This window comes from Coenobita brevimanus, chromosome 51, assembly GCF_032717465.1.
Source record: "Coenobita brevimanus isolate Jiangsu-jjx chromosome 51, ASM3271746v2, whole genome shotgun sequence".
In the NCBI taxonomy this organism is placed as follows: domain Eukaryota; kingdom Metazoa; phylum Arthropoda; class Malacostraca; order Decapoda; family Coenobitidae; genus Coenobita; species Coenobita brevimanus.
The window spans coordinates 30,889,188-30,916,704 of record NC_137004.1 but is presented as its reverse complement, the minus strand read 5'-3'; the positions used below and the strand labels follow the sequence as shown (position 1 = coordinate 30,916,704).

Below are 27,517 nucleotides of genomic sequence, written 5' to 3'. Positions count from 1 at the left end.
TGTTGTTTGTTTGAGGGTATGGTGTCTGTTGTTGTGATGGCAGCGTGAAATTGTGTGGTGTTGCTGTTGGAAAGTGTGATGCTGTTTAGTGTTTTGTACAGTTTGCTGATGTATGTTTTGTGGTCAAGTGTTTGGAGGTAATTTTTCCAGGGATGTGCTGTACATTAATAAACTGGAGATCATCAATAGGAAAGCAAACCCCGCCATTTCTGACACCCTTCTTAAGGTGCATGATGGAAAATAAAAGGAATATCTTTCTTCTTCATTGCTAACTACATTATATTGTATAGTCTATAAATGCTCAACGTGCTTGCATGTGTTGGCCTTACTTATCTAATGGCAGCTCTCCACACTGCTCGATCTCTGGTAGCCCCCTATTCAGTCCCTTATCCCTGAGGTCACACATTATAACCCAGTCCCAGGTCTTTTTTGGTCTGTCTCTCACCTTCCAACCCTTGACGTTCGCACCTTTCACCTTCTGCACCCAAATGTCATCTTCCATACTTTCAACATGCCCAAACCATCTCAGTCTACCCCCACTTCTCATAACACCAATACATTCAAGTCCCACCCTTCCTTTCAACTCCGTCTTCCCCATTATTAACCCGGCATGAATTATACAAAGCAGAATATAGTCTCATCATTTCCTATCCTCACAGAAGTTTTAAAACTAACTGTCATTTATCAGGAGCTTGCCTATACTTTCATTTACTGGTATTCAGTTTTAATAATATAATTACATTTCCATTATTTCTCAAGTGTCCCAGCTCACCTGTGGCCAGTACACTCCATCAGCATATCTCCTGCCAGGTGCCTGTGTAAGACGTGTGGGGGCTGCCTGGTGGCCCTGCTGGCGATACAGGGCATCATCAGTGGCATGGGAGAAGAACAGGATGTTGTTGTGGACCGTGAATGACCCACCACCATATTCATGAGCCTTCGTCTTCACGTCATAACCACTGGGAGTCCACCGCACCACTTCACAGCTGTCTGTAAGCATTAGAAATATTACTCTACGAACCATAATCTTAATGGCTTAGGTTTTCTAACACCTCTGCCTTGGCAATATAATTTGCTTATTACTGTTTATGATTCTCTTGTATGTTGTTTGTATCTTTTTAGATTGACATACATGTGCATACAGTAAGGTACCAGATAAAAAAACCGACTGGTAGGAACAGTTGCTAGGGAGTACCATAGCCAATGAGATTACAGGCTTATATCTATTACAGTATCAGCTTAGAGGCAAGTGTGACATTACAATAATCAACTTTTTCCTCACATTAATTTCCATTAAAACATAACTGGAGTGGATGAGAAATAGTAATAATGAATAAATGCTGGGGAACAATTAACAGAATACCCAGCAAAATGGATCGTATATCACCATATTCATGGGATTAACAACAAAAAGAATGTCAAAAAAAGACAACATACTGAGGATCTACTCTACCCTTTCCCATACCATTCACCACACACATACACTTATGCTACTGCTGGTGCAAACAGGTACTGTACCTCATGAAAATAATCATTAATCTTGTATGACCAACTACCAAAACAATATGTGGCTGAAGCTTCTACTGGCATTAGGCAATATGGTGAAAGGTTCAAGACCTTGAATTACAGACTGCATTCAGCTGTAATATTAGGTCAAATAATTTATCTCAATAGCTGTCTGTGCCATATAGTCCAGCTGCAGAATTTTTGAGCATGTTCACATGATTACAACATAATGAAAGCCCAGAGCTTTGGCAGAGCTGCTGAATTATGTAAAGCACAGGAATGTGTTCAACCTTTTCAATCTGTTTTATTCTTGCTGTTAACTATCAATTTTATTCAGGAGAGGTGCCCTATATCTAACCCATACAGTTCAAAAGGCCTCCCTAAAGCTAAAATAAACTGTCTGTAAATAGCAAGAATAAAACAAAAAGGGTGTCAATGTTTGATAATGACACCGAGGGATGGCACTCAAAGGCAGGAAATGGATAAAAAAACTGAATCTGAATAAACACTATTTCTCCTGCTGCTTTACACCGAAACTAAGTTTTGTAATCCGACACAAGGCTCCTGTGCTCTTAAACAATTACCTTTACAGGTAACTACATATATATATATATATATATATATATACAGCAGGTTCGCACAGTGCGCGTCATCACAGTGAGCGAGTGACCAAAAATCATAACCAAAAACCCTTGAATGTGCGAGTTTTCCGCACAGAACGCGAGGCAGAGGCAAGGAGTGGCTCAAAAATGCCATTTTCTATTAGTGCGCAACCACCCCTCACATAGTGCGTCACATGCCGTCATGTTGATGCGCAGAAATTCCCGGGCATTCTGCTGCGCAGCTTGGGGTACAAGGGAGCGGGCACGCCATAACAGTCCTGGCTCGTGCACTGTGCGGATCCGCTCTCTACAGCTAACCTGTCGTGTACAATGTGTGGTGATTTTTGTACTGCTCCATCCTTGCCTGTACTTTGCCACACCATGGCTCCAACCCCAAAAGTTAAGAAACTTCTGACGCACGTCACCAAGTTAAAGATCATTAAGATGAAGGAGGAGGGTCAAGGAAACAGTGCCACTGTTACATTGGCGGACATACAAGAAGTGCACACTGCTACTGAGGCACAGCCTCCCAAGGAAGTGTTGCAACGGATAGACGAGGCTGACGCAGAGCCCGACGCCATGCAGAGTCAAGTTGAGCAGCCTAGCGTGATGGAAGGCAGGACTGAGCTGTGTATGTCAAACATTAGCAAGATCCTTGCTGCCATGGATAAGCTCAAGGAAGAGGTGAAGGAACAGGAAGTGAACAACCTAAGAATGGAGGAACTTCTGGTATCGACAAACTCTTCCGATTCTACACAGACAGGCACAGGGAAAAAATAAACAGGAGATGACAGACGCTCATAACATGCTACACACAGCGGGCTCAAGTTGGTGAAATTGCGGAACCAGCGACATCGTCTGCTCCTGTTCCTGTTGAGGATGAAGAGGATGCAAAGTCAGGAGTGTCAGCATTGGGCTTTGAAGGGTTTATGGCCGAAGTGAGTGACTTTGATGCTCCTGGGGAACGTGCTCAAGAGGAGTCTGTGGAGGGAAGTGTTGGTGCAGTGGGAGGTGCAGTGGGGAGTGCGGCGCTGTAAGCGTTGCCGCGCCTTGGAACCCGTTACTTAAGGTCATCAGGCCTGTTGTCTACTGTTGTTAAGGTGACTACCCATATTTTTGTTATTGTAGCTATAGCTTTAGTACAATGTCTAAAAAATATTACCTTTATTATGTCTCTAAGGGCCAAAAAATGTCCAGGTATGAGGGGGTACCGCCCATATGTAATTATTCCCATAAGATTATGTATTCCCAGTACGTGAATTCCCAGTGCGCGAGGTCGTGGACCGCCCAATCTCTCGCGCACTGTGCGAGCCTACTGTACATATATATATATATATATATATATATATATATATATATATATATATATATATATGTATATATATATATATATATATATATATATATATATATATATATATATACAGTATATATATATATTATTATTATTTTTTCTTTCAATAACAGAACAGAGGAAGGAAAAACAAATGAATAAAAAAAATCCATACACCAGATTACTGGTGTCCTCCATTCATAAAAAATCTGCAACAATTAGATTTGAACAGCTGTAGGTTGAAGTTTGGGGGAAAACAACTCTGGAGAAGCGAATTCCAAAGAGATGCAGTTCGGGGAATAAAAGTATTCTGATAGGCAGAAGTTCTGCAATATGGCTGTGTGACATTCCAGTCATGAATGCTACCAGATGCCTGTGTAGCACGGCAGAAGACATGGAGAGGTGGCATAATGAATGCAACTTCGTCTCAGCATTTTCGTCAAAAGTATCTGTAAAATCATACAAGGAAGGCAACATTCCTTCTTACTTGTATGGGAGGTAGTTTATCTGTGATAGAAGATCATTAATAATTCTAACAGATTCGTTCAGAATGCTGTCTAATTGTTTTAGTGCAACCTCTCCACATCAATTCCACAAAGGTGAGCAATATTCCAGCTGAGAGCGTAAATGACTCTTATAAATTATAGCTAACTGCTTATCAGTGAAGAAGCTATGGACCCTGTACAATAATCCAAGTTTCTTTGAGGTGGTTTTGGCATGTGATCTGACATGAGTGGTCCAGCTGAGGGCATTGTTAAGTGAAACACCCAGAAATTCAATACTTTTAGTGATAGGAGTATTAGCAGCACTGAAGGTAATATAAGAATCTGGCATTATCTGTCCATTAGTAAATTGTATATATTTGGTTTTACTGGTATTAAATGAGAGAATATGCAAAAAACTGCTGGCAATTACACCCACAAAACAAATTTTGTGGAAATTAAGGTCATCTTCTTTACTAGATGCCATGACTCAATCTATGGCAGCATGTCAGTACTGTATATGAAGAGGGATAATATATACATTTTTAAAAACAAAAGGTAGAACAAGTTTTACTGAGAATGAGATACAATAATTACTTATAAAATTTTTATGAGAATACAAACATGTTACAACATGTTCTGTTATGTTCAGTTAAAATGCTTTATATTCACCTCACATTTTTTATGCACACCATTACTGACTAATTTGCCAAGTAAGTGGACTACACAGATTAAGCTAGATCAAATGGACCAAACAGATACTATAGGATAAATAAGCAGAGTTAGCCAAGTTGGAAATGCCTCAAAATATGCTTCTTTCATTATCAGAGGAACTACATATTGTGCTTTTCATCCATAATTTAATTTCAAATGAATGAAAATTTGTGCTGCAAGTTTTTGCTGCTGTTGTGCTTTTTTTTTTTTTTTTTTTTTTTTTTTTTTTTAAATAAATCCACTATAACCAATTACTGAAAACACACAGTGCCTTATGTTAGTATCCTAACCTATGGAGGTATAAAAGCTGACCATAGTTGCTCTTGAACAGCACCAACACTCTACCAATAGGAGCCCCCACAAACTCCTGAAAGTTGCCAGTGTTCGCCGGATCACTAAATTGCATGGGGTCACTACCCACTCAGAGCTGGTATACCTACCTTTAAAAAAATTTCTGTTGGGATTATTACTCATGCATAAAGCATTATACCAGTATTATATTCATCGCAGATATTTTACTGATGCTCTACATGAGATTTACACTGAAAAGCTCTCCATGGAGTTTACTAGAAAACATGAAAGCTTACTGTGTGTTATTGCATTCAGCACATTTTTACCAAGTGTTATGAATCACAATTGTTGGAAAAATATATCATACAGTTTCCAGAGATCGTAATCTTTCATCTGGCAAATCCTGACGTGATTCTATCCATTATACACTAAATAATAGTAAGAATTGTACGGCCGAAATCTTACGGGGTCAAGATCAGCCGACCCAAATTTTTAAAGGTGTGATATTCCTCTTGCTTTGAGAAAATGTCTCAGTTCTGCTAGTCTATTTTTCCACATACATTTTACCTGTGCAGTGGACCATGACACTATATTTTCCGGAATCATCGGGTAATTTCAAAAGGCGCAGGAGTCAGGTGTGGTGTATACACACCATCAGCGCCACCCTGGGCCCCTGGTGGTGGGCGTACAAACTACGCCACACTACCCATAAGAAAGCGCCTCCATATGACCTCAGTGGGTTCAAACGATCTTCGACTGCTTAAGTAACATATTTCCTTCATTTCTTATGTAAGGTACAATTTCTTTATACTCAAATATAGATTACAGATGTACATTCATCACCTAAAAAAATGACTGTTATCAATACTCAGGCAACATAATAATCGCATGTAAACCGTCCCTAAACTGAGATGGACGCAACCTTCCATATCTATTATATTTTGATAAAGAAGCCATTTTTTCTCCAGTATTAGATGTAGATAAATAAAAAAATATCCTATTTTCAGTAAAGTAACACAAAACTTGTATTACAGAGGGTAATTCAAGTTGACCCCACTTTTGCATTTTACATTAAGTTATCTGGCGAGTGGTGGCATCTTTTTCCAGTTTGTGGAGGCTCCTATTCTCACTGAAGCAGGAGTGCAGCACAGGTACATGGAGACAGATCACCTAATCTGTATTCCCACTGAACTTCAGACCCTCGTGGGTCTTTCACCACAGTGCATCTTGAGGTACACCCAACAGGAGACAGTTCACTTCCCTCATGCTAGCAGTGCAGCCTAAAGCAGGATTGAACTCTTCTCTTTTTTACTGGGAGTCCTGCACTCAATCAACCACATCACTAGGCATGTGTATTATGCTTGGAATGGTGAGTAGTGAACTCATTTATGACTATCCATTTTAATTTTACTGTCCATTATTTCTAGTAACTGTGTTATTCATTTCGTACTGCACTTATACAGTTATATATATTCTCAACATCTGCTTATGGTACTACAGGGAATGGAAACAACTTTACGCTATTTTGTAATGTACAATACAATATGATGATTGTAGATGACTCCTATATGATTATAGCAAAACATGGAGTAAATTTATGTCAGTAAGAGTGTTTGTGCTTTTCAGTATTCAAAGATTTTGGGAAACCCTGCCTACACAAATTATGAGGATATACTGTACATTTAAAGGTAGAGGGTGATCCCATCCCCCTTGGTGGCATTAAAAAAAAAAAAAAAAAAAAAAAAAAAAAAATTCAATCACCTTTTACAGCCTGAACCCACCCATATTGGAAAAAAAAAAAAAAAAACTATCACTGTGACTGACATGTTCTGACCACTAGGCCACACATCCTTTCCTGTTCCTAAAAGAAAAAAATAAAAAATAAATAAATAAATAAATCAAATGTTGTCAGCACACCTGAACTGGAGAGAAGTTAAACTTCACCCTAACGAAGCTTGGGCCTAGAGTAAGTACAGTAAACCATCAATTTAGCATACCCAGACAGACCAGATACTGGATTTAAGAGGAACTACAAAGTCACCGGACTTCCGTTGGCTATAACAAACAATGTCTGTCAAATGAGGCGCAATACATGTGGTTCATGAAGAAATGCAATGACAAGGATGTGAAATAAACTGCAGAATGGCAAAATTATGGGCCATGTTAGTGCAACATGGCTGTAGCTCTCATTTTTGGTACTAGAATATGTTACTGTACTCATTTACTTTCAAACATGTACATGAAATACCACCTCAGGAGGGGGCCATTGGATATAATGGATTTCCAGCTTTACTGGATCAGCATTCCCCATCCCCTCAATTAATCTGTTATAGGGAGAGTCTAGTATCCGGAAAATTTAACTGTTAAATGTAAATGGGAGAGAGAGAGAGAGAGAGAGAGAGAGAGTCTTGAGATGGGATCGATATGGTGGTGGGAGAGGAGAGGAGAGGAGAGGAGAGGAGAGAGAGAGAGAGAGAGAGAGAGAGAGAGAGAGAGAGAGAGAGAGAGAGAGAGACAGACAGACAGACAGACAGACAGACAGACAGACTGACAGAGACAGAGACAGACAGAGAGAGAGAGAGAGAGAGAGAGAGTTTAAACTTACCTGGGTCGAAGTGAAAGACTACATTCCTCCCATCCTCACTGCTCAGCTGCTCACACCAAAACACTCGACCTGTTCATTAGATCAAGAAAGGGCTTTAGACTTTTCTATCTTAAGGCTACATTATCAAAACTGAGTGCATGAAGGTGTAAGCAAGCTCTTAATTTCTGACAGTCATTTATGGGACACCTGAATTGTTTTTGGAGAGATCAAGCTGCATCACACATATCAAAGTATAGTCAGTTACAAAACCTGAAGGTTAGACATATCTGTATCTATCAACCTTATATGCTTCAGAGATGATCATCATATATTGTGAGTCTGGCCACATCTCCATGTTTTGTTTTTATATCAGACCTACTGCTACTGTTCTGAAACTTTTGCCGATATTTCCCCATTACAGAAGCTATACACAAAAGCACTTTGGAATTTCTTGAAAAGAATACTGTACTTGAAGTAAATCACATACCGGTAGCCTATTAAAACAAAGTTATCTGTACAATCTACATTAAGGAAAAAATATCTGTAAACTGTTGGGCTTTCATCAGAGGAATTTGTCACTATAACACTTGCCCCCTTCTCCATCCATCCATCATCATCCAATCCTACGTTGCCCCATGAGGAGTGTAGGAGCCCGGGGCTAGGCAGTTGGTCCTGACATTTAAGATGAGAGTGACCAGCCTCACTCATCCTTGAGTGGCATTACGTGAGCAATAAACCCCAACTACCCCTTGGATATAAACCTTCACCGGCTCAATCCGATTGGAGCCCCCTTCTGTTTGTTAAAAGGTACCATATGTCTTTATCTCTAGTGCTTAAGTTATACTAACCATATTCATTTATTATTAAAGCCACCTATTTTAGTCACACTATATTTTTATTTGGTCATACAACCTACTTTTATCAAGACCAGCTAACATACCAGGTACAGATAACCCCACAGTATCCAAATGACAGATATCCAAATTTTTGCTTATCGAAACTGCCATTTTTGCACCATACCTCAATATAGTATTCACATCAGTATTCCCAGTGATTCAAATTCTCACTATGAAATTCCATACAAAAATGATGTTTTCAGCCAGGAGGCAGGGGCCCTAGCTTAAAAACAAAATAAAGGGGGGGGAGGCAACACACCCTCTGCCAGTTACTACGAGAGCCCTGCTTTGGCTTCTAACCTCACTAAAACACACTACAACACCCTACAAACCATACAGAACAAGGCCCTAAAAATAATCACAGGCTGCACAGCTACTGCACATACAGACCACCTACACCAAGAAACCAAAGTCCTCAAGTCAAGGATCATCTAGACATGAGAGGCACACAAATTCTTGCTGCAGCCTCCACAAACCCACACCATCCACTACACTACATGGCTGCACATCTACACACACAAAGGAACATCAAAACAATACCCAGCACATGATATTATACACAAATACTGTCATCTCTCCCCCCTCAAACCAGCTTCCACAAGCATATCCGTACTCAAGTCAATTGCCGCTCCATTCAGTCACTCAAAGACAACACACAGCTGCATGCATGGCCTCCTGATATCCACCCTTCTGAATCCCACCTCCCTCGTGAGGACATCATCCAGCCCTCTTGAGTTATCAGAAGAGGCTGGATGACTCAGTCGCTGATGCTTGTCCAGGATGCAACACAGCACCCCATACTATTAAGCACATTATGGAAGACTGCATTGCACACAGTCGCCTTTGCCAACAACACAAAATACACTCCTTGAGAGCTCTGTGGGAAAGCCCGGTCCCGGCCATGGCCTTCCTTAGCGACTCGGGGCTGTTCGGCCAGACTACCCAGGGAACAGCTACTACCACTACTACAAGAGAGAGAGAGAGAGAGAGAGAGAGAGAGAGAGAGAGAGAGAGAGAAAACAGTCTAAAAGGGGGCACTTTGTAACTGTCAGGGCAAAGGGACAGGGGCTCTAGCCTCTTTGAGCCTAGCCTGTGCAAGCCTCTGCCTTCAGCAGGGACTGTCCCTTTCAGGAGCATAGGGTTGCTAATTCCGAGCCACAAATACCACTAAACACAATCTGAAAACCACTATAAGATAGCCAAATGCAAAAATATCCCGGAGATCAATTTAAAAAGTTACTTCCTCTCAACCATCCTCACCCATCCACCTGCTTTTAAAGATGATGAATGCCCTGGGATACCAGCTCTCCCCCAGCCTGAGATGGGCCCATGATGAAGACTTGAACCTGACATGGAACCAGTTTAGGCGAGTTGAAAACTTATTTTTAGACTTATGTTTGGAGACTGACCATTGGCCAAGAATGGACCCCACTGAACACTTGTTATAATGGCCTCGCTACACGACTCACCGTTATCTGATCAGTTTTCCAGGAACATAACCCAACTAGGCTATACTGTGGGGTTAACCCGTATTATGACTGGCTGGGTAATGTCACAGAGCAAACTCTGTCTTCAGAGACTGTTCTGATATCAGCTGATCAGCTGGCTTACCCAAGATGGCAGACATGGGATAGCAAGGGTAAGAGTTCACTCTTGATGTTAAGTAAATTCTGTGTTTATGTACAGCCTAAGATGTCTGTTGCTTGTACAGGTAAAGAGTACTGTATTGTGAAGATTTAGGTGTTTTTATTGTATGACTTCTGATTCAGGTAGTTTGTAGCTTTATGCATGTAATGAATATATTTTGACAATGTCCTTTTGGTGAGGGTCAACTGAAGTCAAACTTGAGTGAACCTCTATGGCCACTTAACCCAATTAACTCATGTTGTAACCACTTAATAGTATCCAAAATATCACTGCTTTCTCCATTGGACCCCTCTCCCCCATGGACCCATTTTTACTCACTGGACCTGTGTTCCTACTTAGGCCATTTCCCTATAGACATCATTTATTCCCTGTGGAGCTACAGCTTTTTCCCACAAGGACATATTCCTACCATGGGCCTATTCACACCATGGACCCATTTTCTCACTAGTTACCACCCATCCACCTACTCCACCCCACTCCCCACCTGCCCATCCACCCACTAGACCCCATTCCCCACCTACCCACCCACCCAACCAACCTTGCCTATTCATCTAACACACATAGGCTACCTGTCCACCTTGTCCAAAGTCCACATGACCACCCACACTACCCACTCCACACACCCACCATCCCATTCCACTCATCTGCCCATCAGTCCACCCACCTGCACACCAATCTATCAAACTGGCCACTAACCTCCACCAGCCTGACGACTTGCAGTTCACAAACACATAAAGAGGGGTGATATGATTGACCTTGCTGGAAAGGCTCTTGAGTGTGTGGAGGAGTTCTGTTATTTGGGACACATGATATGCTGGAGGTGGGGCTGGAGCTAGCTCTGTGGCTAGGGAAAGGAATGGTTGGAAGAAGCTCTGGGATATGTTGCCTCTCCTGACACTGAGAGGGTTCTCCCACTGTGCTAAGGGGTCCTTGTATGCAGCATGTGCTAGGAATGCAGGGCTGTATTGTGGTGGGACCTAGGCAGTAAAAGAGGAGGAGATTTGTAGGCTCAAATATACATAAATTATAACAATTTGATGTGTAGTGTATCCTTGAATGAGAGGCCTTTTAAGTTTTGACATTAGGAATGCGACTGATAAGCTGAGAGGAAGATTGGGTCTTGAATGCACTGGTGTTGTAATAAGGGTAGATTGAGATGGTTTGCACATGCTGAGATAATGTTAGATGAAACCTAGCTGTGGAAGGTGAGAGGTGTGATTGTGGAGGGTAGGGTTATAAGTCGGACCAAGAACAGACCTGGTATGAGATCACAGTGTGACCTCAGGGATATGAGACTGAACAAAGGCTGCCAGAGATCAACCGGAGTAGAGGTCCGCCATTTGATGACTATGACTAACGCATGCAAGCAGCATGCCGGTCTTTATGAAAATATAAATATATATATATATAATGTATATATATATATATATATATATATATATATATATATATATATATATATATATATATATATATAATATATAATATATATAATATATATAATATATATATATATATATATATATATATAATATATATAATATATAATATATATAATATATATATATATATATATATATATAATATATATAATATATAATATATATAATATATATATATATATATATATATATATATATATATATATATATTTTTATGTGACCGACTCTAGGCATAGGCTTCACAGCCTGCTTTCAAGGCCCAGTAGTCCTCCTACGTACCGCACACCTCTACATGTCACCACTTCGGTGCTAACACCCACCGTCCATACTGAATACATGCTAGGGCTGTCTCATACAGGACTGGTGTATTGGTATTAGCGGGGGTATTTTACGACATGTCGGTGGGCCTTCTGGTAGATCAGTAAAGTCTGATTTTTCTGAAATTCAAATCCTTAAACTGTTCCCTGCCTCAGCGGGATTTGAACCTGGGTCCGTCAGGACTGCAGGCCAACTCTCTACCGATTGAGCCATAATCCCGTAAGGGGTGGCCATTTGACTCTGAGTTATTTGTTTTACAGGGAGGGGCACTAACCCTTCACCAACCTACTTGCTGACACGTAGGGAGCACATATGGTTTGGTTATATGGTTACCACCCAGCACTGTAAATGGTTTCTTGGCTTACAGGAAACCATTTGGCTTGTCACTCAATGTAAAGCCACCTGTAATGGAAAGAAAAGCAATAAGAAGTGACAGGAAAGATGGGAGAAACAGGAAGAGAGGAGGGCTGGCACAGAAAAAGAATGATAAAGGCTAAGGAAGAAGTAGGCAGCACTACATCAAGTGAGTGGATGATGGTCGCCACCACCTACCACTAATATATATATATATATATATATATATATATATATATATATAAGTGTTCTACTTCTGGTCTAGAAAGAGGACCCCGCTCAGTCGCGGGTTTCTTTAGAGCGAGGAGTCGGTCTAAAAACGCCCAGCATAACAAAAAAAAAGTTCTCACTTAACACATTACCAAGCTAGAGATGGTTCTTTTCTTTTAACTCCCAGGCTATCTGACGTGGATTAAGTTCTATTTTTGGTATTTCTTTAACAGTGTTAAACTATGTGGCAAAGTTAAACAAAGCCTCCCTCTAGGTCACATGTGGGTTGGCATCGGCTTGGTGCCCTCGTTCCTGTACTTCTTCAACCACCGGTGTACACCATGCTTACTCACCCCCACAATTTTTAAAATCTACTTCACACTTGTTTACCTTATACCTGTACAAGGTCATCACAGATGATATTTGGACATTAATTTGGTTCTTTTTACTTACCATGGTAGGCCCAAACCACAGCAGGAGTGGGCGCAACATTCCTAAGACACGGAAATATTCAAGTGAGGGAGCTCAGTATCACTAAACCTTATGTGCGAGGTCACAAAGTCAACTGCAGGGTTATGTCTAGTCCACGCAATGTTTTTTGACCTTGATGAGAATTTGTTGTTCACTAGTATAATGATACAAGGGACTCTAAAAATCTTGGTAACTAGGGCCCCAGGAAGAGCTTAATCCGGTATTGTTTCTGTTGCTGTTTGCTGATGATACAGTATTGTTGAGTGAAGATGAATGGGAGTTGCAAGGTTTGGTGAATGAATTTGGGACAGTGTGTAGGAGGAGGAAGCTGAAAGTTAATGTAAACAAAAGTAAAGTTATGGTGTTTGAGAGGAATGAAGTCACAGAGTGTGCAGTGAGGTTGGATGGTGAGGATATGGAGAATGTGAGTGCATTCAAGTACTTGGGTAGTGTGATGAGTAAGGATGGAACTTTGGGGGATGAAGTACGTGAAAGGGTACAGCAGGGAAGGAAGGTTGTTGGCACACTGAAAGCAGTGATGAGAAATAGGGAGGTGAGTATGGAAGGTAAGAAGTCACTGCATGATGGTATTGTGATCCCTACCCTGACGTATGGAAGCGAGGCGTGGACCTTGCAAGAGGGGAACAAGTCAAGAGTGAGAGCAGTGGAAATGAGTTACTTGAGAGGAGCATGTGGAGTGACATGGAGGGACAGGTTGACGAATGAAGAAGTGAAGGAACGTTGTGGGGTAGATGTGGATGTGGTTGAAAAGATTAGGAGAAATACACTGAGGTGGTTTGGACATGTGGAGAGGATGGAGAATGAAAGACTGACTAAGAGGGTGTATGTAGGTGAGGTGGAGGGAGGGAGAGGGAGGGGTAGACCGAGGATGAGGTGGAGCGATGGAGTTGAGAGGTATATGAGGGAGGGGGGGGTGAGTTGGGGGGAGGGGAGTCAAATGGTGGGTGACAGAGTGACTTGGAGGCGTTTTGTCTGCGGCCACCCTTTGCGGGATTAGGGCGTCGGGCTATAGATAGATAGATAGATAGTTTCTGGTCGAGCAGACCTGTTAGTGCTTGGTATGCAACTGCCCCTATGGCCTATGGCTATGGGGTTGTTCCATAACTGGTTCTCTACACCGTTATGTCTGCACCTTAGTGTGGCATGTGTTGAGCAGAGTTCCACTGCATGGGTTCTGTTGATGGGCCTATTATATATGCAGAGTATGTGTCATCTGTGGTTCCACTCACCATAAATCTAAGCTGGTAACTGTGGGGGGCTGGGTTATTTCATGACTATGCTTGGCTAGGTGAAGTCGAAGTCGGTCCGCTCTATTTAGGGATACCTCTGATAAGTGGATACGGGGCTGGGGGGAGCTTATAATATACCAGTAGTGTTTTGATCAAGGTGTTGTATTGCTCCTACATGTGAAATTAATATGTAGATGCTTCTTCATTGCTAGTGTTTGAATATCTGGAGAAGAGATGTTGCTGAAGAGAGTTTGGTAATGATTATGTGGTGATGGTTTTATATGCCTAGCCTAGTTGTGCTGTGTGGCTCTGACGACAGTGGGTGTTGTGTGTAGAATCGCGTACCTGTCATGTGAAGATAACCTGTAACAGAAAGGTAGTTTCAGTGTACATGAGCTGAGAGTGGTTTTGGTCAGGGATGGCCTCACTAGGGAGGGGGGTCACCCCTCCAGTACTTGTTTTTGAGTTGGTCAAAAAATTACTTAATTGGTAGAAAATGGAGAAGACTTATTTTTTACATAAAACAAAAGGTCTCCGAGAGGACAAATATTTTTTTTTACATGTTTTCCTGTTTATATGTCTATTTAGAGGACAAGATACATCATACTTTAGTTTCCTTCCCGTCAAGAGAATACTGTGGTCTGGGCCAAAATCGAGTACCATATTAATCAACATGTCTTGACCTGGACCCCCTTCACCCATGGAACGGTAGCAAGGGGATGCGGGCAAATTTATATGCACTTCTGCTGCTAGTCTGGCCATTAACTCCAAACATCAAGACTGGGTGAATTCATTTAATCAGACTACTAAATAATTTACATGGTGTCAATTTTCTTGTCAACAATAATTCAGGCTTGGGTCCAAGTTCAGGTGGATTTGAGTAAAGGCAGAGATGGCCCGACCAGGGGGGGGGGGTGTTACCCCCCAATACGTACTTGGCTCAGAGTTGGTCAAACGCTCACAGTTGGTAAAAAAGAAAAAAAAAGACAAGCAGCTTTTCCAACACATGGAGTAGGGTATATTGTGAAGTCCAATGAATATTCACAGGGCTGGTTAGTACTTGGATGGATGACCGCCTGGGAACACCAGATGCTGTTGGCATAACGTTCTCCCTAAGTGTCAAGTGGGGTTGGTGGAGGATTAGTGCCCCTCCCTGTAAAACAATAAACTCTAAGCCCTTGACCACCCCGTTTGGGATACATGGCGTCTGGCAATGAATGAATGAAAAAACTCTTCAGGGTGCATTTACAGAGTGTGTGTGTGTGTGTGTGTGTGTGTGTGTGTGTGTGTGTGTGTGTGTGTGTGTGTTATCCTAGGGCTATTTTTTTTTTCTTAAAATAGTATAGGTGCTATATCTAATTTGTTGGCCAAATATGTTCGAGTTGGTCAAATGGGAGGCGAGTTGGTTACAACTAAGGGTATCCTTCCAACTAGTGATGATGCACGGTGTTGTTCTGCATGGTCTGCATAGCGTTGTTGCAAGTGTTAGTGAGGATGGAGGCACATACCAGGGAGGCATGGGACATCATTGATCCTATATATATATTGCATGTATATTAGGAAGGTGTTTCTTTTTGTTCCCCAAAGTCTGTCCCTGTAAGTGTCATTAATACACTGAGTCTGGGGGTGGTCTCTGAAGGTGAGTCCAGTGTCATGTCACTCCAAGGATCCTTGTGGTGGGTGGCAATGACACAGGTATGTTAGCGTAATGTTAGGTGTACCCGTGCTCATGTTTGCTGCTGCATTTTTTTTCTCTCTCTCTCTGGAGGGATCCTCAGCCCGTTGTCCTTGACTCATGACTGTAGTGTGATGACGTAACCATATTGCAATGTACAGGCTGTCTGTGATGTGATGTGTGGGCGTTATGCTAATGTTGTCTGTATATGAGGCAATGTTTGTGAGTGGTTGAGGTGTGGGAGTATCATGCATGTAAAGGCTGAAAGTGTAGGTGTAAGAACGGACCCATGTGGAAATCCGTTAGGGAAGTTCATGATGGCTATCCCTGGTGTAACATGTGCATGTCTACCAGGTAAGTAATTGGCAAGAGAGTTTGGTGTTGTTCTCCATGTTTGTGTTGTGATTCTGGTGATTAGTTTGAAACTGTCTAAGCAACTGAGTAAACCAGCTCTCATATCCTACTCAAAACAATTATGATATTGTATGGCAGTCATGAGTTCGCTAAAGCTTCAGTAGAGAACCGGCTGATGGGTGCTCTGCCAGTCAACAGCTCAGCCCACTGATGCAGGAGCCAATGGCAGCTAAGCCATAACAACCAGCAACCATATACAGTAGCTGGGTATACACAGGAGCTGATAGATGTTATGACTCAAACGTACTTCACTGTTACTTGTTCTTTTTTATTTCTGCGTAATTTTTTTCCATACCTATTCTTTCGTTTTTGCAACCTTGTTTTTCCTTAATGGATCTCTCCCAGATGTGCCTCTGATTTAGAGGGTTTGCATTAAGTCACACATGCGTCACCAATTTGGCAGGACGGTAAACACAAAAGCCAATACAGTCTCCAACAAAATTTCGATTCTTAGTGGGCCTCTATGTTACAAGCTGCCAAAACACAAAAAGTATGTCCCGCAACTCCTTACATGTACAGTACAATTTTGGTCTGCAACCTGAAGAGAAAGAACTTTATACAGCAAAAATTGATATAAATGAAGATCCACATGGGGCGAGTAGTTGTCTATTAACTGGAATGTGCCACCTACGGACAAGTTAACTGATCATAATGTTTCCTAAGATACTTTGCCCAAAAATCGTGATTTATTTGGTCAACTCACTGAGCTCATACACTTCCGAATGTATTAAAATCTCGAAGCCTAAAATCAAATGGTTCGTGGATGGGTTCGAGGTGATGTCGAAACAATTAATAGAAAATGCCTAACTGGTGACTGTCATTACCAGTTGTTAAAAGTAGTATGCCCAAATATGTATGCTGCATGTGGGGAACTGTGCGAGACAAAGCTGTTACCTAATCGGGGATCCAAGTGATCCCCTAAGTTAACAGACATTTCCACTCTGTTCATTCGATTGTGTAGTTCCCGTTGGAATTAAGCATAAGGTCACTGCGGGAAGCAATATCTAATGGCCCATATTTCACCATAACCATGAGAAACTGTTACTGTAATCTCAAAGATGAAGGTCTACACCTCATTGTGCTACCGTGCTGTTCAACAGAAAACTCCCCCCCTCCCAACAGAAAAAAAAATAGTAATGTTATGTACCACATACAAAACAGGCCACACAGTTTCAGATATGAACCTCCCCTCTTCGCGATTAGGGTTCATCAGAGCAAGCCACAAGTATCTGCTTTCCTGTTTTTTTTTTTTTTTTCCTCATTTCGGGCTATCTTCGTATATTCTCTCGATCCTGCCTATTATGGCAGTTCTGGAAACATCAGTAGTTTCTCTATTTTAGATAATACAATGGTGGCTCTAGGATTTTTTCATTTTTTTAATAGGGAGGTCTTCAAGGGGGGGGGGGGCTTCTTGGGAACAAAGGGGAGCTGTGGCGACCCAAGCGCTGAAAGAGCGAGGCAACAAGTAGCAGAGTCAGAAGGACCTATGGTAGAGGGGGGGTGATAGGATTAATGGGAGCGCTTCAGCCCCCTATGGCGTCGCTAAATTCGCTAATAGCGAAGCCACTAGGTTAGTGTGCTGTACTGTTGCTTCCAACATGACCGATTTCCGGTGTGATGGTATAACATGGAAACCCTTCATTTGTGATTTTATCTACCTCTTTGCCATTTTTCTTCATTCAGAATATTTTCCTCAACCCAGTTCATTTCCTGTTTGCATATTCCCAGCTTTGAACTCCTCTGCTGGGGGCGAGAGGTTTTTCTATGAGTCACATTAAAGAGATTTACGGTAACTTTTTCCAGTTTGTGTTTCACTGACACCTACAAGGCCATTTAAGATCTGAAACTCAGTTACATGACATCACAATATGGGAACTTAAATGTTTCTGAGTACTGATGGAGTGCACTTACAACATCCAAGCGTGAGGTATGACTCTCATAAAGGAGTCATGTGTGTTTTAAGTATCCGGTCTTTGTTTCGACACCAGTAAGGTAATATTACAATACTTCCATCTAGTAGACTTAGACTTCCATCTTGTCCTTTTTCTTTACTGTCTCCTATTTTCATCACATTTTGTCACTCGTCCTTGCATTTCATTACCTGTTGTAATTTCGCCTTCATTTTTTTTTTTTTTTCCAAATTCCTACATTTTAATTACCCTCGTAATTTTCATAGCCAACGGCCATACCACGTTGAGTACACCGCTTCCCGTTCGATCAGCGATGTTAAGCAACGTTGGGTCTGGTTAGTACTTGGATGGGTGACCGCCTGGGAACACCAGATGCTGTTGGCATAACTCCCTACGTGTTAAGTGGGGTTGGTGGAGGATTAGTGCCCCTCCCTGTAAAACAATTAACTCTAAGCCCTTGACCACCCTGTTTGGGATACATGGCGTCTAGCAATAAATGAATGATGATTTTCATAGCATTTTTGTCAGTATGTCCTTGCATTCGGTCACCTGTCCTTGCATTTCCGTCACCTATCTTGGTACATTTCTCACTTTTCTTCACCTGTGATTGGGTCTGTGAAGGGCGGCTCTGAGATGATGGTGGTGCCCCTAGTGACCAGGTGGGAGGTAATGGGGGACCGCCACGTGCCATACTCTGCCTCGCTGCTCATCCTGCCCGGAGCCCTTACCACACACTGGCGGGTTATGTTAGTGATTAATTCAGTATTGTACATTTAACCACACTTTACCCTGAGACAACATCAATATGTAACAGTCTGATAGCTGGTACCAGCACACCTATACTCATTTTACTTCATCTCCATGTTGGATGCAGAGTTGTAAGAATAGATTAACGCTAGATTATGATAATGGTCACTAAGAAGTGCTATGTAAAACATGTAGAGTGTCAATGTCACACAGCTACGTGATATAAGCAGCAAAAGGACGAAAGTATAGACCGAGTGAAAACGGTTTAACCTTAACATATTTATATCTTTGCTGAGGGCAGTAACGAGAATGAAGTGATGCATGAATGCTGGAAAACGTAGACTTTCCCTTCACGGTAATGCTGTCCCAGGATCAAATGCGCCATACAGACATAGATAATTACCTTTTCTAACCTGGGTGGCCATACTCTCATAGACTTAGCATATCCCTAGCACCTCTTTCCCAGTTTATTAACTCATCACCCTGGGAACAATAATAATAATAATAATAATATTATTATTATTATTATTATTATTATGCACGTGCATGCGTGTGGGCACGAGAGACATTACAAACATGAATGTCCTATCCCTAAAAGTCACACATCTTCAATGTCACAACTCTGGTGCGAATGTCCACCGTTCACAATGAAGATTCTACAGCTATGTCAAACTGCGTTGTACAGAAGTTCCGGTGTGAAAGTGTTAGCAGGGTAGTTTTATGAACTTTCGGTGGGTCTTATGGAAGATCAGTAAAGTCTGTATTTACAAAATCCAAATACCTGAACAGTTATTGCCGCAGCATGGGATCGAACTCTCGGCTTTTCGGAGAGCGGAGGGACGGACTGACGAGTAGGAAAGTGAAGGAGCGTTGTGGTGTGGATGTGGATGTGACAGGATGCGTTAGGAGAAACACACTGAGGTGCTTTGGTCATGAGGAGAAGATGGAGAGTGAGCGACTGACGAGGAAAATGTATGTGAGTGAGGTGAAGACAAAGGATGCGATGGAGGGATGGAGTGGAGTGGAGAGGTACATGAGGGGGGGGGGGTGAGCTGGAAGCAGGGCAGTGAAATAGCGGGGGACAGGGCGACATGGAGGCGATTTGTTTGTGGCCGCCCCTTACGGGATTAAGTCGTCTGGCAAGACTTCTCAGACCAAATGACTGCCACCTCCCTTTCGACGATTATATTTTACTTAGAAGTGGCCTTCCTACCAAGCTAAATAAATTACATATGGCATTCATTAAACCCTTTCATTGGCTTCTAGCGGCTATTCCCAGGTTTAATAAACTCATCGGGAAATAGCAGAAATAAACAGTTATTTGATTCAAGGAGAGAAATGGGAGAAATGAGGTTCCCCCGAGCTAAGCCCTGTATTGGACTATATAGCCCCGCTAGGGTTACAGGAGGGCGCTACCCCTCCCGGCACGGTAGCCCGGGCGAGGCTCGAACTTGCAATCCCCCGATCACAAGTCCAGTGCGCTACCTCTGTGCTACCGCGCTCCCCATTCAAGGAGAGAGAGAGAGAGAGAGAGAGAGAGAGAGAGAGAGAGAGATCCTGTAGCTCCATCTCAACTGCTACAGAAGCTTGCTTTTATTTATTTTTTTTTTCCATAATTCATTGACAAACATTAGAGGTTAGAGACTCATAACCAGAGCTGGGCACTAAATACATTAAATGTATTTAAATACTAAATACATGGGAGAAATGCATTTACATATAAAATTCTAAATACATTTTATGAAATTATATATTTAAATACTAAATACATCAGTTGTATTTAAAAACATTTGTAAATACATTTTAAATACATACAGATTTTAACATGTATTCAGTAACTCATGATTAACAATATAAATGCTTAATAAAGGAAAATTTCTAATTATATATATTTCCCTTTTTTAGAACAAAACAAAACGAAACAAAAAACAAAAGAACTTACAATGTACAATACATCCAGTGAAGTATTATACACATATCACTGCATAATGAGTAACATAACTATAACAATTAATGAGTAGATGAGACATAAGACAAACATACGGCATCTTACGAATTCTCTTTTATTTACTGTATTTCACGGTTGCTGCGGATCAAAACCAATCTTTCAAAAGTCGTCTGAAAGACTTTCTTTTGGGAGTCATGAGTGATTCTCGTACATGAGAACAGTCGCTCAACCGGTGCTTTTTGAACTTTTGCAAGCTTAAAATGCCAAAATTAAGAGAACAGTTAAAAATATAGTTTGTTATTCACACCAAAAATATGCCAGAAATATAGTCAGCCGGTACCTTGCATATGGAATAGACATTTTCATGCCAACCACTCCCGAAAAAAGCCAAACTGGCATAATTATGCCACACCTGGCAACCGTGTCTGATAGAGCTCGTGACTCACACCGTGTTCGGTGTTCAGGGTTGCCAGATAGTTGGACGGGTTTATGGCCAAATTAACGGGTAAAAAAGTATTTACCTTTTCATATTTTGAGGCTTTAAATACACTGTATTTAAATACTCATTAAAGTATTTAAATACTATATTTAAATACATGAAAACCAGTGCATTTATAAATACAGTTCTAAATACACATGTGTATTTAAATACAGTACTACCCAGCTCTGCTGAAAACTAGTGCTGTGATACTGTGACTAAGTGGATGAGGTTTTTCTGTAGACAGATTATTCGACTTAAGAATAAAATAACTTCGTGTGAATATATACCCATACAGAAAACTATACACGAGCTTTATTGTTTAAAGCAACAGAACGGGAAACCTTAGATAGCCGTACCCACCCCCGCAGTAGTGTAAGGGGGAGACGGACCAAGGAAGTTACACGCTCTTTACAGTCTGGACCGAGTTAAGATCTCTACTATGCAAAATTTTGTGTGCGTACCCACTGGGGACAATCCTCGCCCCGTGGGGGCCGGTCTAAAAGTGGCCATGATGAACGTCTACCAGTACGCAAAATATCGTGTTCATATGTGAAAAACCACGCTCGTGCATAAATGCTTTGGTCAGGACCCCCCGAGAGGGGAGGACCGCCCCTCCCCCCGGTGGTCTTCGGGGTCTCACCCTGACTGAAACGTGGCGCCAGTAAAGATCTACCAGTGTGCGAAGTTGTTCTTAGCTGAACTATGGCACTGACCCCCACCTGCCCGTGGGAGGTGGGAGGTGGTCATCTGGGGTCCCATGTGGGCTAACACGTGGCGCCGGAATAAACGCCTACCAGTATGCCAAATTTCGTGCCTCTAGGTTATAAACTACGAGTATCACCGTGCATACTGTACTGGGTTTGCGGGGTCCCCAGGGGCCGTCCCCTCCCCCATGAGGGGTGATCCTCGGTGGTTCTAGCCTTCCAAAAATGTGACCGGGGCGAACACCTATCAATATGCAAAACTCCATGTTCTCTGCTTAGAAACTTTGGCCGTGCATAACGATTTTGCCCTAGACCACTAAGAGCCGCCCCCCTTGTGGAGGGCAGTCCCCGGTGGTTCCACCATACTTACAGCCTGGCGCGAGTGACGTTCTACAACTTTTCAAAAATTAATATTCCTAGATATTAAAAAAAAAAAAAAAAAAAAGGAAAGCAAAATCGCCGTGGGTGGTGGGGTCCTCGAGGGGGACCCACCCTGTCTGAAACGTTGCCCGTGAAGAGGTCTTCCACTATGCAAAATTTCGTTTTCCTACCACTTCTCCCATAAAACCTGGACCCTGTTCTACTGGAAAGTACAGTAACTCAGTGAGTGAGGGAAGAACGGGGTGACACGGACAAGCACTTTATTCGGCCGCCCCTACGGTGCGGCAAAAAAGTAGGCCGTGATCCCATTATAGAATGCAGTTTTGTAGTTTATACTCAACTGAAAGACTGCCCAATAGAGTGCTTAAAACACAGGAAGAATCTACTCCGAGTTTAATGCTGTTCTGAACCCTAGTGTCACAGGAAACTCTGATATTCTGTAGACTCGATATTCACCCCTCATCCACCCAACGTTCCCCTTCTTGCCGAGTTTCATACATGATGTCAAGTTTCAGGGTAAACATCCACGATACTAACACTTGGAAATATCCAGGCTCCATCCTCCAGGGGGTATTAAACGGTATGAAAAAGGGACACTAAAACATTTATAAAGGACGGGCTATTTAGTGGCTAATGCTCATTAAGTCGTGGTAAGTGAAACACCATGTCTAAGTGGACTGGCTGAACAACCGAACATTAGCCTAATCTCAGCACCTTGCAGTAAATGTTCCTAGATAACATAACAATTTTATTAATAATACCACACCCAATCCCCTAGGAGGGCACTGGGGTTGGGATAACGACACTAATTGTGTTCCACTGTTAAAAGGCGAAAATATAGAATCCTGTGACTAGCTTCCACACTAATGTTATCAGACACGGATATAAGATGGGAGTCACCCCCCCATTTCGGCAAAACAATGATTACTTATATGAAAAAAATGATGGCTACCAAAAAATAGTTATGCAATTTATATTTTGCATATTAACACATAATCATTTAATGAAAAGATGGATTTGGTATATTAATACTGAGGAATCTGGTAGTCAGAACGAATTCAGGTTTGTAGTAATTCTGCAAGGAATCGCACACACTATCCCGTTTCCAAAGCGCTGGCCCCAACCCTGGCTGTCGTCAAAGTTACACATAAACACAGACTCCAGTAGCAATGCCATGAGTTGTAAACAATTACTGATGTTAAAAGGTAAATCTGGATACCACGGTCTACTAGATACATTTTACTTACTTCTAGTTTCATGAATACAGTACAAACCTGAAATGCATGGATTTAAGTCTGCCAACCAGTAGTTTCTCCATGCCATCAGTCTCAAGTAAAATCCAGATAGCTTCCCTGACTTGACATTACCAGCCAAATTCTTCCTCATACCTCTCACTCTCAGTGCGGGAAAGCATGTCACATGAAGATGATCCCTCTTTACATAGAATGAGCTAATCCTGACCCTACTCATTTCTTTGTTCCATCCCTTCCCACCTATCCTACTTCCACACACGCCCACCCTTCCCTCCACCTCCTACCACCCCACTATAACATGTTGGTAAAAAGGTGTACGCCCAAGGCCAAGATGAAGGGGAAAGTAGAGCATTATTACTGGTTCCAACTGTACATCGGAAAAAAAAAAAAAAAGTATCTTTAATCAGGTGACTGGTGGTTTCACACTGAACGTTGATGATGTTCGCTCTATTTTCGTAAGGCAAATATTTTCCAGTGAACTGTACAATGCAATTCATAGTTTTACAGGTTCCATCGTTAAACCGCATTACTTGAAACGGTCGCACCAAAACTGGCACAAAAATCACAAAAAAAAAAAAAATCCCTGATGTGAAAAACTTGGTCCCATCACGATTGAAAAACTTTACTATATTTAATGAGCGATCAGATTTTGACAAAGAAACGCTGCTCCAGGCGCCCGGCATAGGATCTCCGTGGAATTTTTTGCCCACAGCTATAACTGAAATATAGCAGTGCGAGAGCCCTCCGCAGGAGCATGTGCGAGGGGCCCGAAGGGCCCACGAGCACTTGTTAAGAACTATATGTGAACTTCTGGGCTCACTCTCAACTCTTTCAACCCCCTCCCCCCACACGTAATGTGGTCTACCTAAGTACACAGTGCCACTTATATATATATATATATATATATATATATATATATATATATATATATATATGAGAGGGTGATGTGGCCTACGCCTAGAGACAGAGAGAGGGTGATATGGCATAATGACTAAACTGTTTTGGCAGTCTCAGTACCATCCTGGACCCAGTTTTGTGACTATGTATTTGCTTATGTATATTATGCATTATATTACCTATGATGTATATTTTGTTTTTCTCGTGTCATCCTAGGTCCATTTTTATAATCACCTAAAGGTACTCCTTTATCATTGTGATGACTGACATGTATGGCGCTCACAGTACTAGAATATATGTACAGGTATGTAAGAGTAAACAAACACTGGTGTGCACGGTTCATATATATTCGACCATTCACTTATTCTGGCACTCCGATGAGCCACATAAACGCTGCAAATCAGAGGGGGGAAAGAAATACTCTGTTGCATCTGTTCGCATGACGATAGGAAAACGAAAACATTGTTATTTGCAACTTTGCTGGGTCATGGATAAGAGAATCCAAGTCCCAGGAACAATTTCCCCTCTTGTGACATACAAGATAGTTAATGCTTGCAACAGATGCTGGGCGGTGGGAATGCCACTACTCTTAAGAGTAGGCTACAATGAGGTATCCAGCCCTCCATCCCCACTCAACAGAATACGGTGGCCACTTCCACAACCTTTAGAACACGGCAGCGATCACTCACCGCAGAGTATATAGACTACTTTGACTTACCGGACTCAGTGTGAATACTATAGCCTATTAACAAATTTTTGTTTGACACCGCATCTTGTGAGGAGTGACCTCTGCGGATCTCCCAGTGCGTCTATCCCTATGCAGCAATGACCCTCTTCCAGCGGCACAGTATCACCCTCTCTTACATAATTAATTTACCTAATTTTAGGTCTCCTCTCATCCTTTCAAAGTACGTCACTAACTCTTCTATAGTCAGTCTCACTCCTATACAAGTGTTGGGATCAAGATGATTCTACTCGTAGCTCACTGAATTCAAAATGTCCACATATCATTGTGTTCTACATATCATCTCTTAAAAAATAGGGATACTGGAAAAATGGGGGGGAGAGGGCGGTAGTTATTCACTAAAACGGAACTCTTATTCACAAACTGTTTAAAAGGAAATGAAAGCCCAAATCAACTACACAATGTGACGCCTTGTATATGATATATACACCTGTCTTTTCCTATTATCATGTGTTGCTTCGTTTACGTTAACAAAACAAAGCAATGTGTTTCTTCTGACATACGGTACTGAGCCAGCAAAAGCTCACCGTGGATGATAACAGGAATTCTGAAAATACACCGGTAGGCTACTATCAAGACCCCCAAAATGTCCGGCTCCAGTGGTAGCACCCGGTGAGTCTCTTCACCGCGGGCCACTGGAAAAGCATGGTTAGGTTAGGTTAGGTGGCACGGTGGCTCTAGAGGAAAAGATAAGACTAGGTTTGGTGGCTCTCAGTGGGCCTCGGTGAAGACATCCTTCATCATTTTTTTTTTTCTCCTGCAGACAAGACGTTGATATTCTTTCAATGTGATTCATGTACTGTACGTCGATGCGAAAGACAAAACGATCATACAAGAAAAATAGTGTGGCCCTCGGTGAAAACACCGACCCGTTGCACCGGATGGATGTGGGATGGATGACACCGCTTAAAAGCCGGACGTCTGACCACCATTTAACAAGACGTGGGAATTATGTTTGCTCTACGCTATTACCATTAAATAAAATGGCATGTGATTTCAGCCATTCCCCATGCTAGAATCTAGTGCAGAGTAGCTCATGGGGAGAGCACCAAACAAGGAAAATGTGAGGCTTGCTAAAGTCGGTGGGAAGTAGGGGGACAGAGAAAAGATTAAATGGTGAGGAAGAGAATGTTGGGAGAAGGAAGAAGTTATTCTGCGCGTAAGGTACGACAACCTCTATGAAATTAAAAGCAATGCACCCCACACTCAGAGCTGGGAATGTGATTTCGATTATATTCTGTGCATCTCAACAGAATGACACGGTAAAGCCCTTCTGTGAGAATGGGACGGCGAACAGCTGCACATTTAGTCAACAAATAGATAAATAAAATAATAGCTGACAAAATACGAGAAATTTAATGCATACTTTTCGATGGTGCTATACTGTAGAGAGGGAAAAATGTATACCGTACGTTAAGTGCTGCGAGACTACACACACACACACACACACACACACACACAGCTGTTTACTGCATTGTGGTGACGTCTGGAAACTTGTCATCAAATAGTCGCCCCGCACGGTTGGTAGTATATCAATTTTAGTGATGTACAGTACAGTATTCACCTCATTCACAGTTTTCCTAAGTCTACATCCATTAGCGTTGTTTTGATTTTGCGTGAACAACAGTCACTCACTCAAAAGCTGTCAGTGAGAAATCTAGATGTCGTTTACGACACTTGTACTGTACATTAAGTCCCCTAGGAAAACTTGACCATCACCACCAACCAAATAGCTTAGCCATTCACCTTACCTTGTTAACTGTGAAGAATTCTGAAGCTGTATGCCTTCCTTGAAGACTTACATGTATGTAAACTGAGAAATTGGTATAGCAGTGCCTCCCCTCTCTTAGAGACCCCACTCTCCCACACACGAACCACTGCTGGCGCCTGGCGAAGAGAAACGTAAACTGCTTGACGGGAAGCGAATTGGCAACTCTCCAAGAGGGAGATGCTGTAGACACACTTTTACTGCCTCTGCAAAGTTTAGTTGGAAGCAATTTTGTTCATGTTTTTCACCAATTGGAGTAGAAAAAGGGTACAGCATTCCTATATTTTATTAGGTCATGTTTTGTTTTTGTTCGATTTTGTGGTAACAGTCCATTAATCTAAAATTACAATGTGATCATTAAGTACAAAATGTAGTAGCCAGATATCAAGCATAACTGCGACACCGTATTCCCTGTTCTCCATGAGTCATCTGTAGCCTATCGGTACGACGTCGTAGGTCCTCTGCAAAACAAGACTGTCCTCGTGAAGGAAGTG

The 27,517-nt window shown here is 41.9% G+C and overlaps 1 protein-coding gene and 1 non-coding gene across 2 annotated transcripts in view; one reads left to right on the top strand and one right to left on the bottom strand.

Annotated features, from left to right (window-relative positions):
• Positions 1-27,133, bottom strand: part of LOC145400196 (uncharacterized) — a 97,158-nt gene extending 70,025 nt beyond the window's left edge. The window contains exons 1-4 of the mRNA XM_080272711.1: positions 27,007-27,133; positions 18,701-18,833; positions 7,534-7,602; positions 773-990 (exon numbers count right to left, since the gene is read on the bottom strand). Of these exons, the coding sequence (XP_080128837.1) occupies positions 773-990; positions 7,534-7,602; positions 18,701-18,809 (396 nt within the window). The 5' untranslated portion in view covers positions 18,810-18,833; positions 27,007-27,133. The remainder of the gene's footprint in view (positions 1-772; positions 991-7,533; positions 7,603-18,700; positions 18,834-27,006) is intronic.
• Positions 18,365-18,483, top strand: LOC145400341 (5S ribosomal RNA). Its single transcript, XR_013897429.1, has one exon. It is a non-coding gene; the product is annotated as a 5S ribosomal RNA (ribosomal RNA).
• Positions 27,134-27,517: the final 384 nt, after the last annotated feature.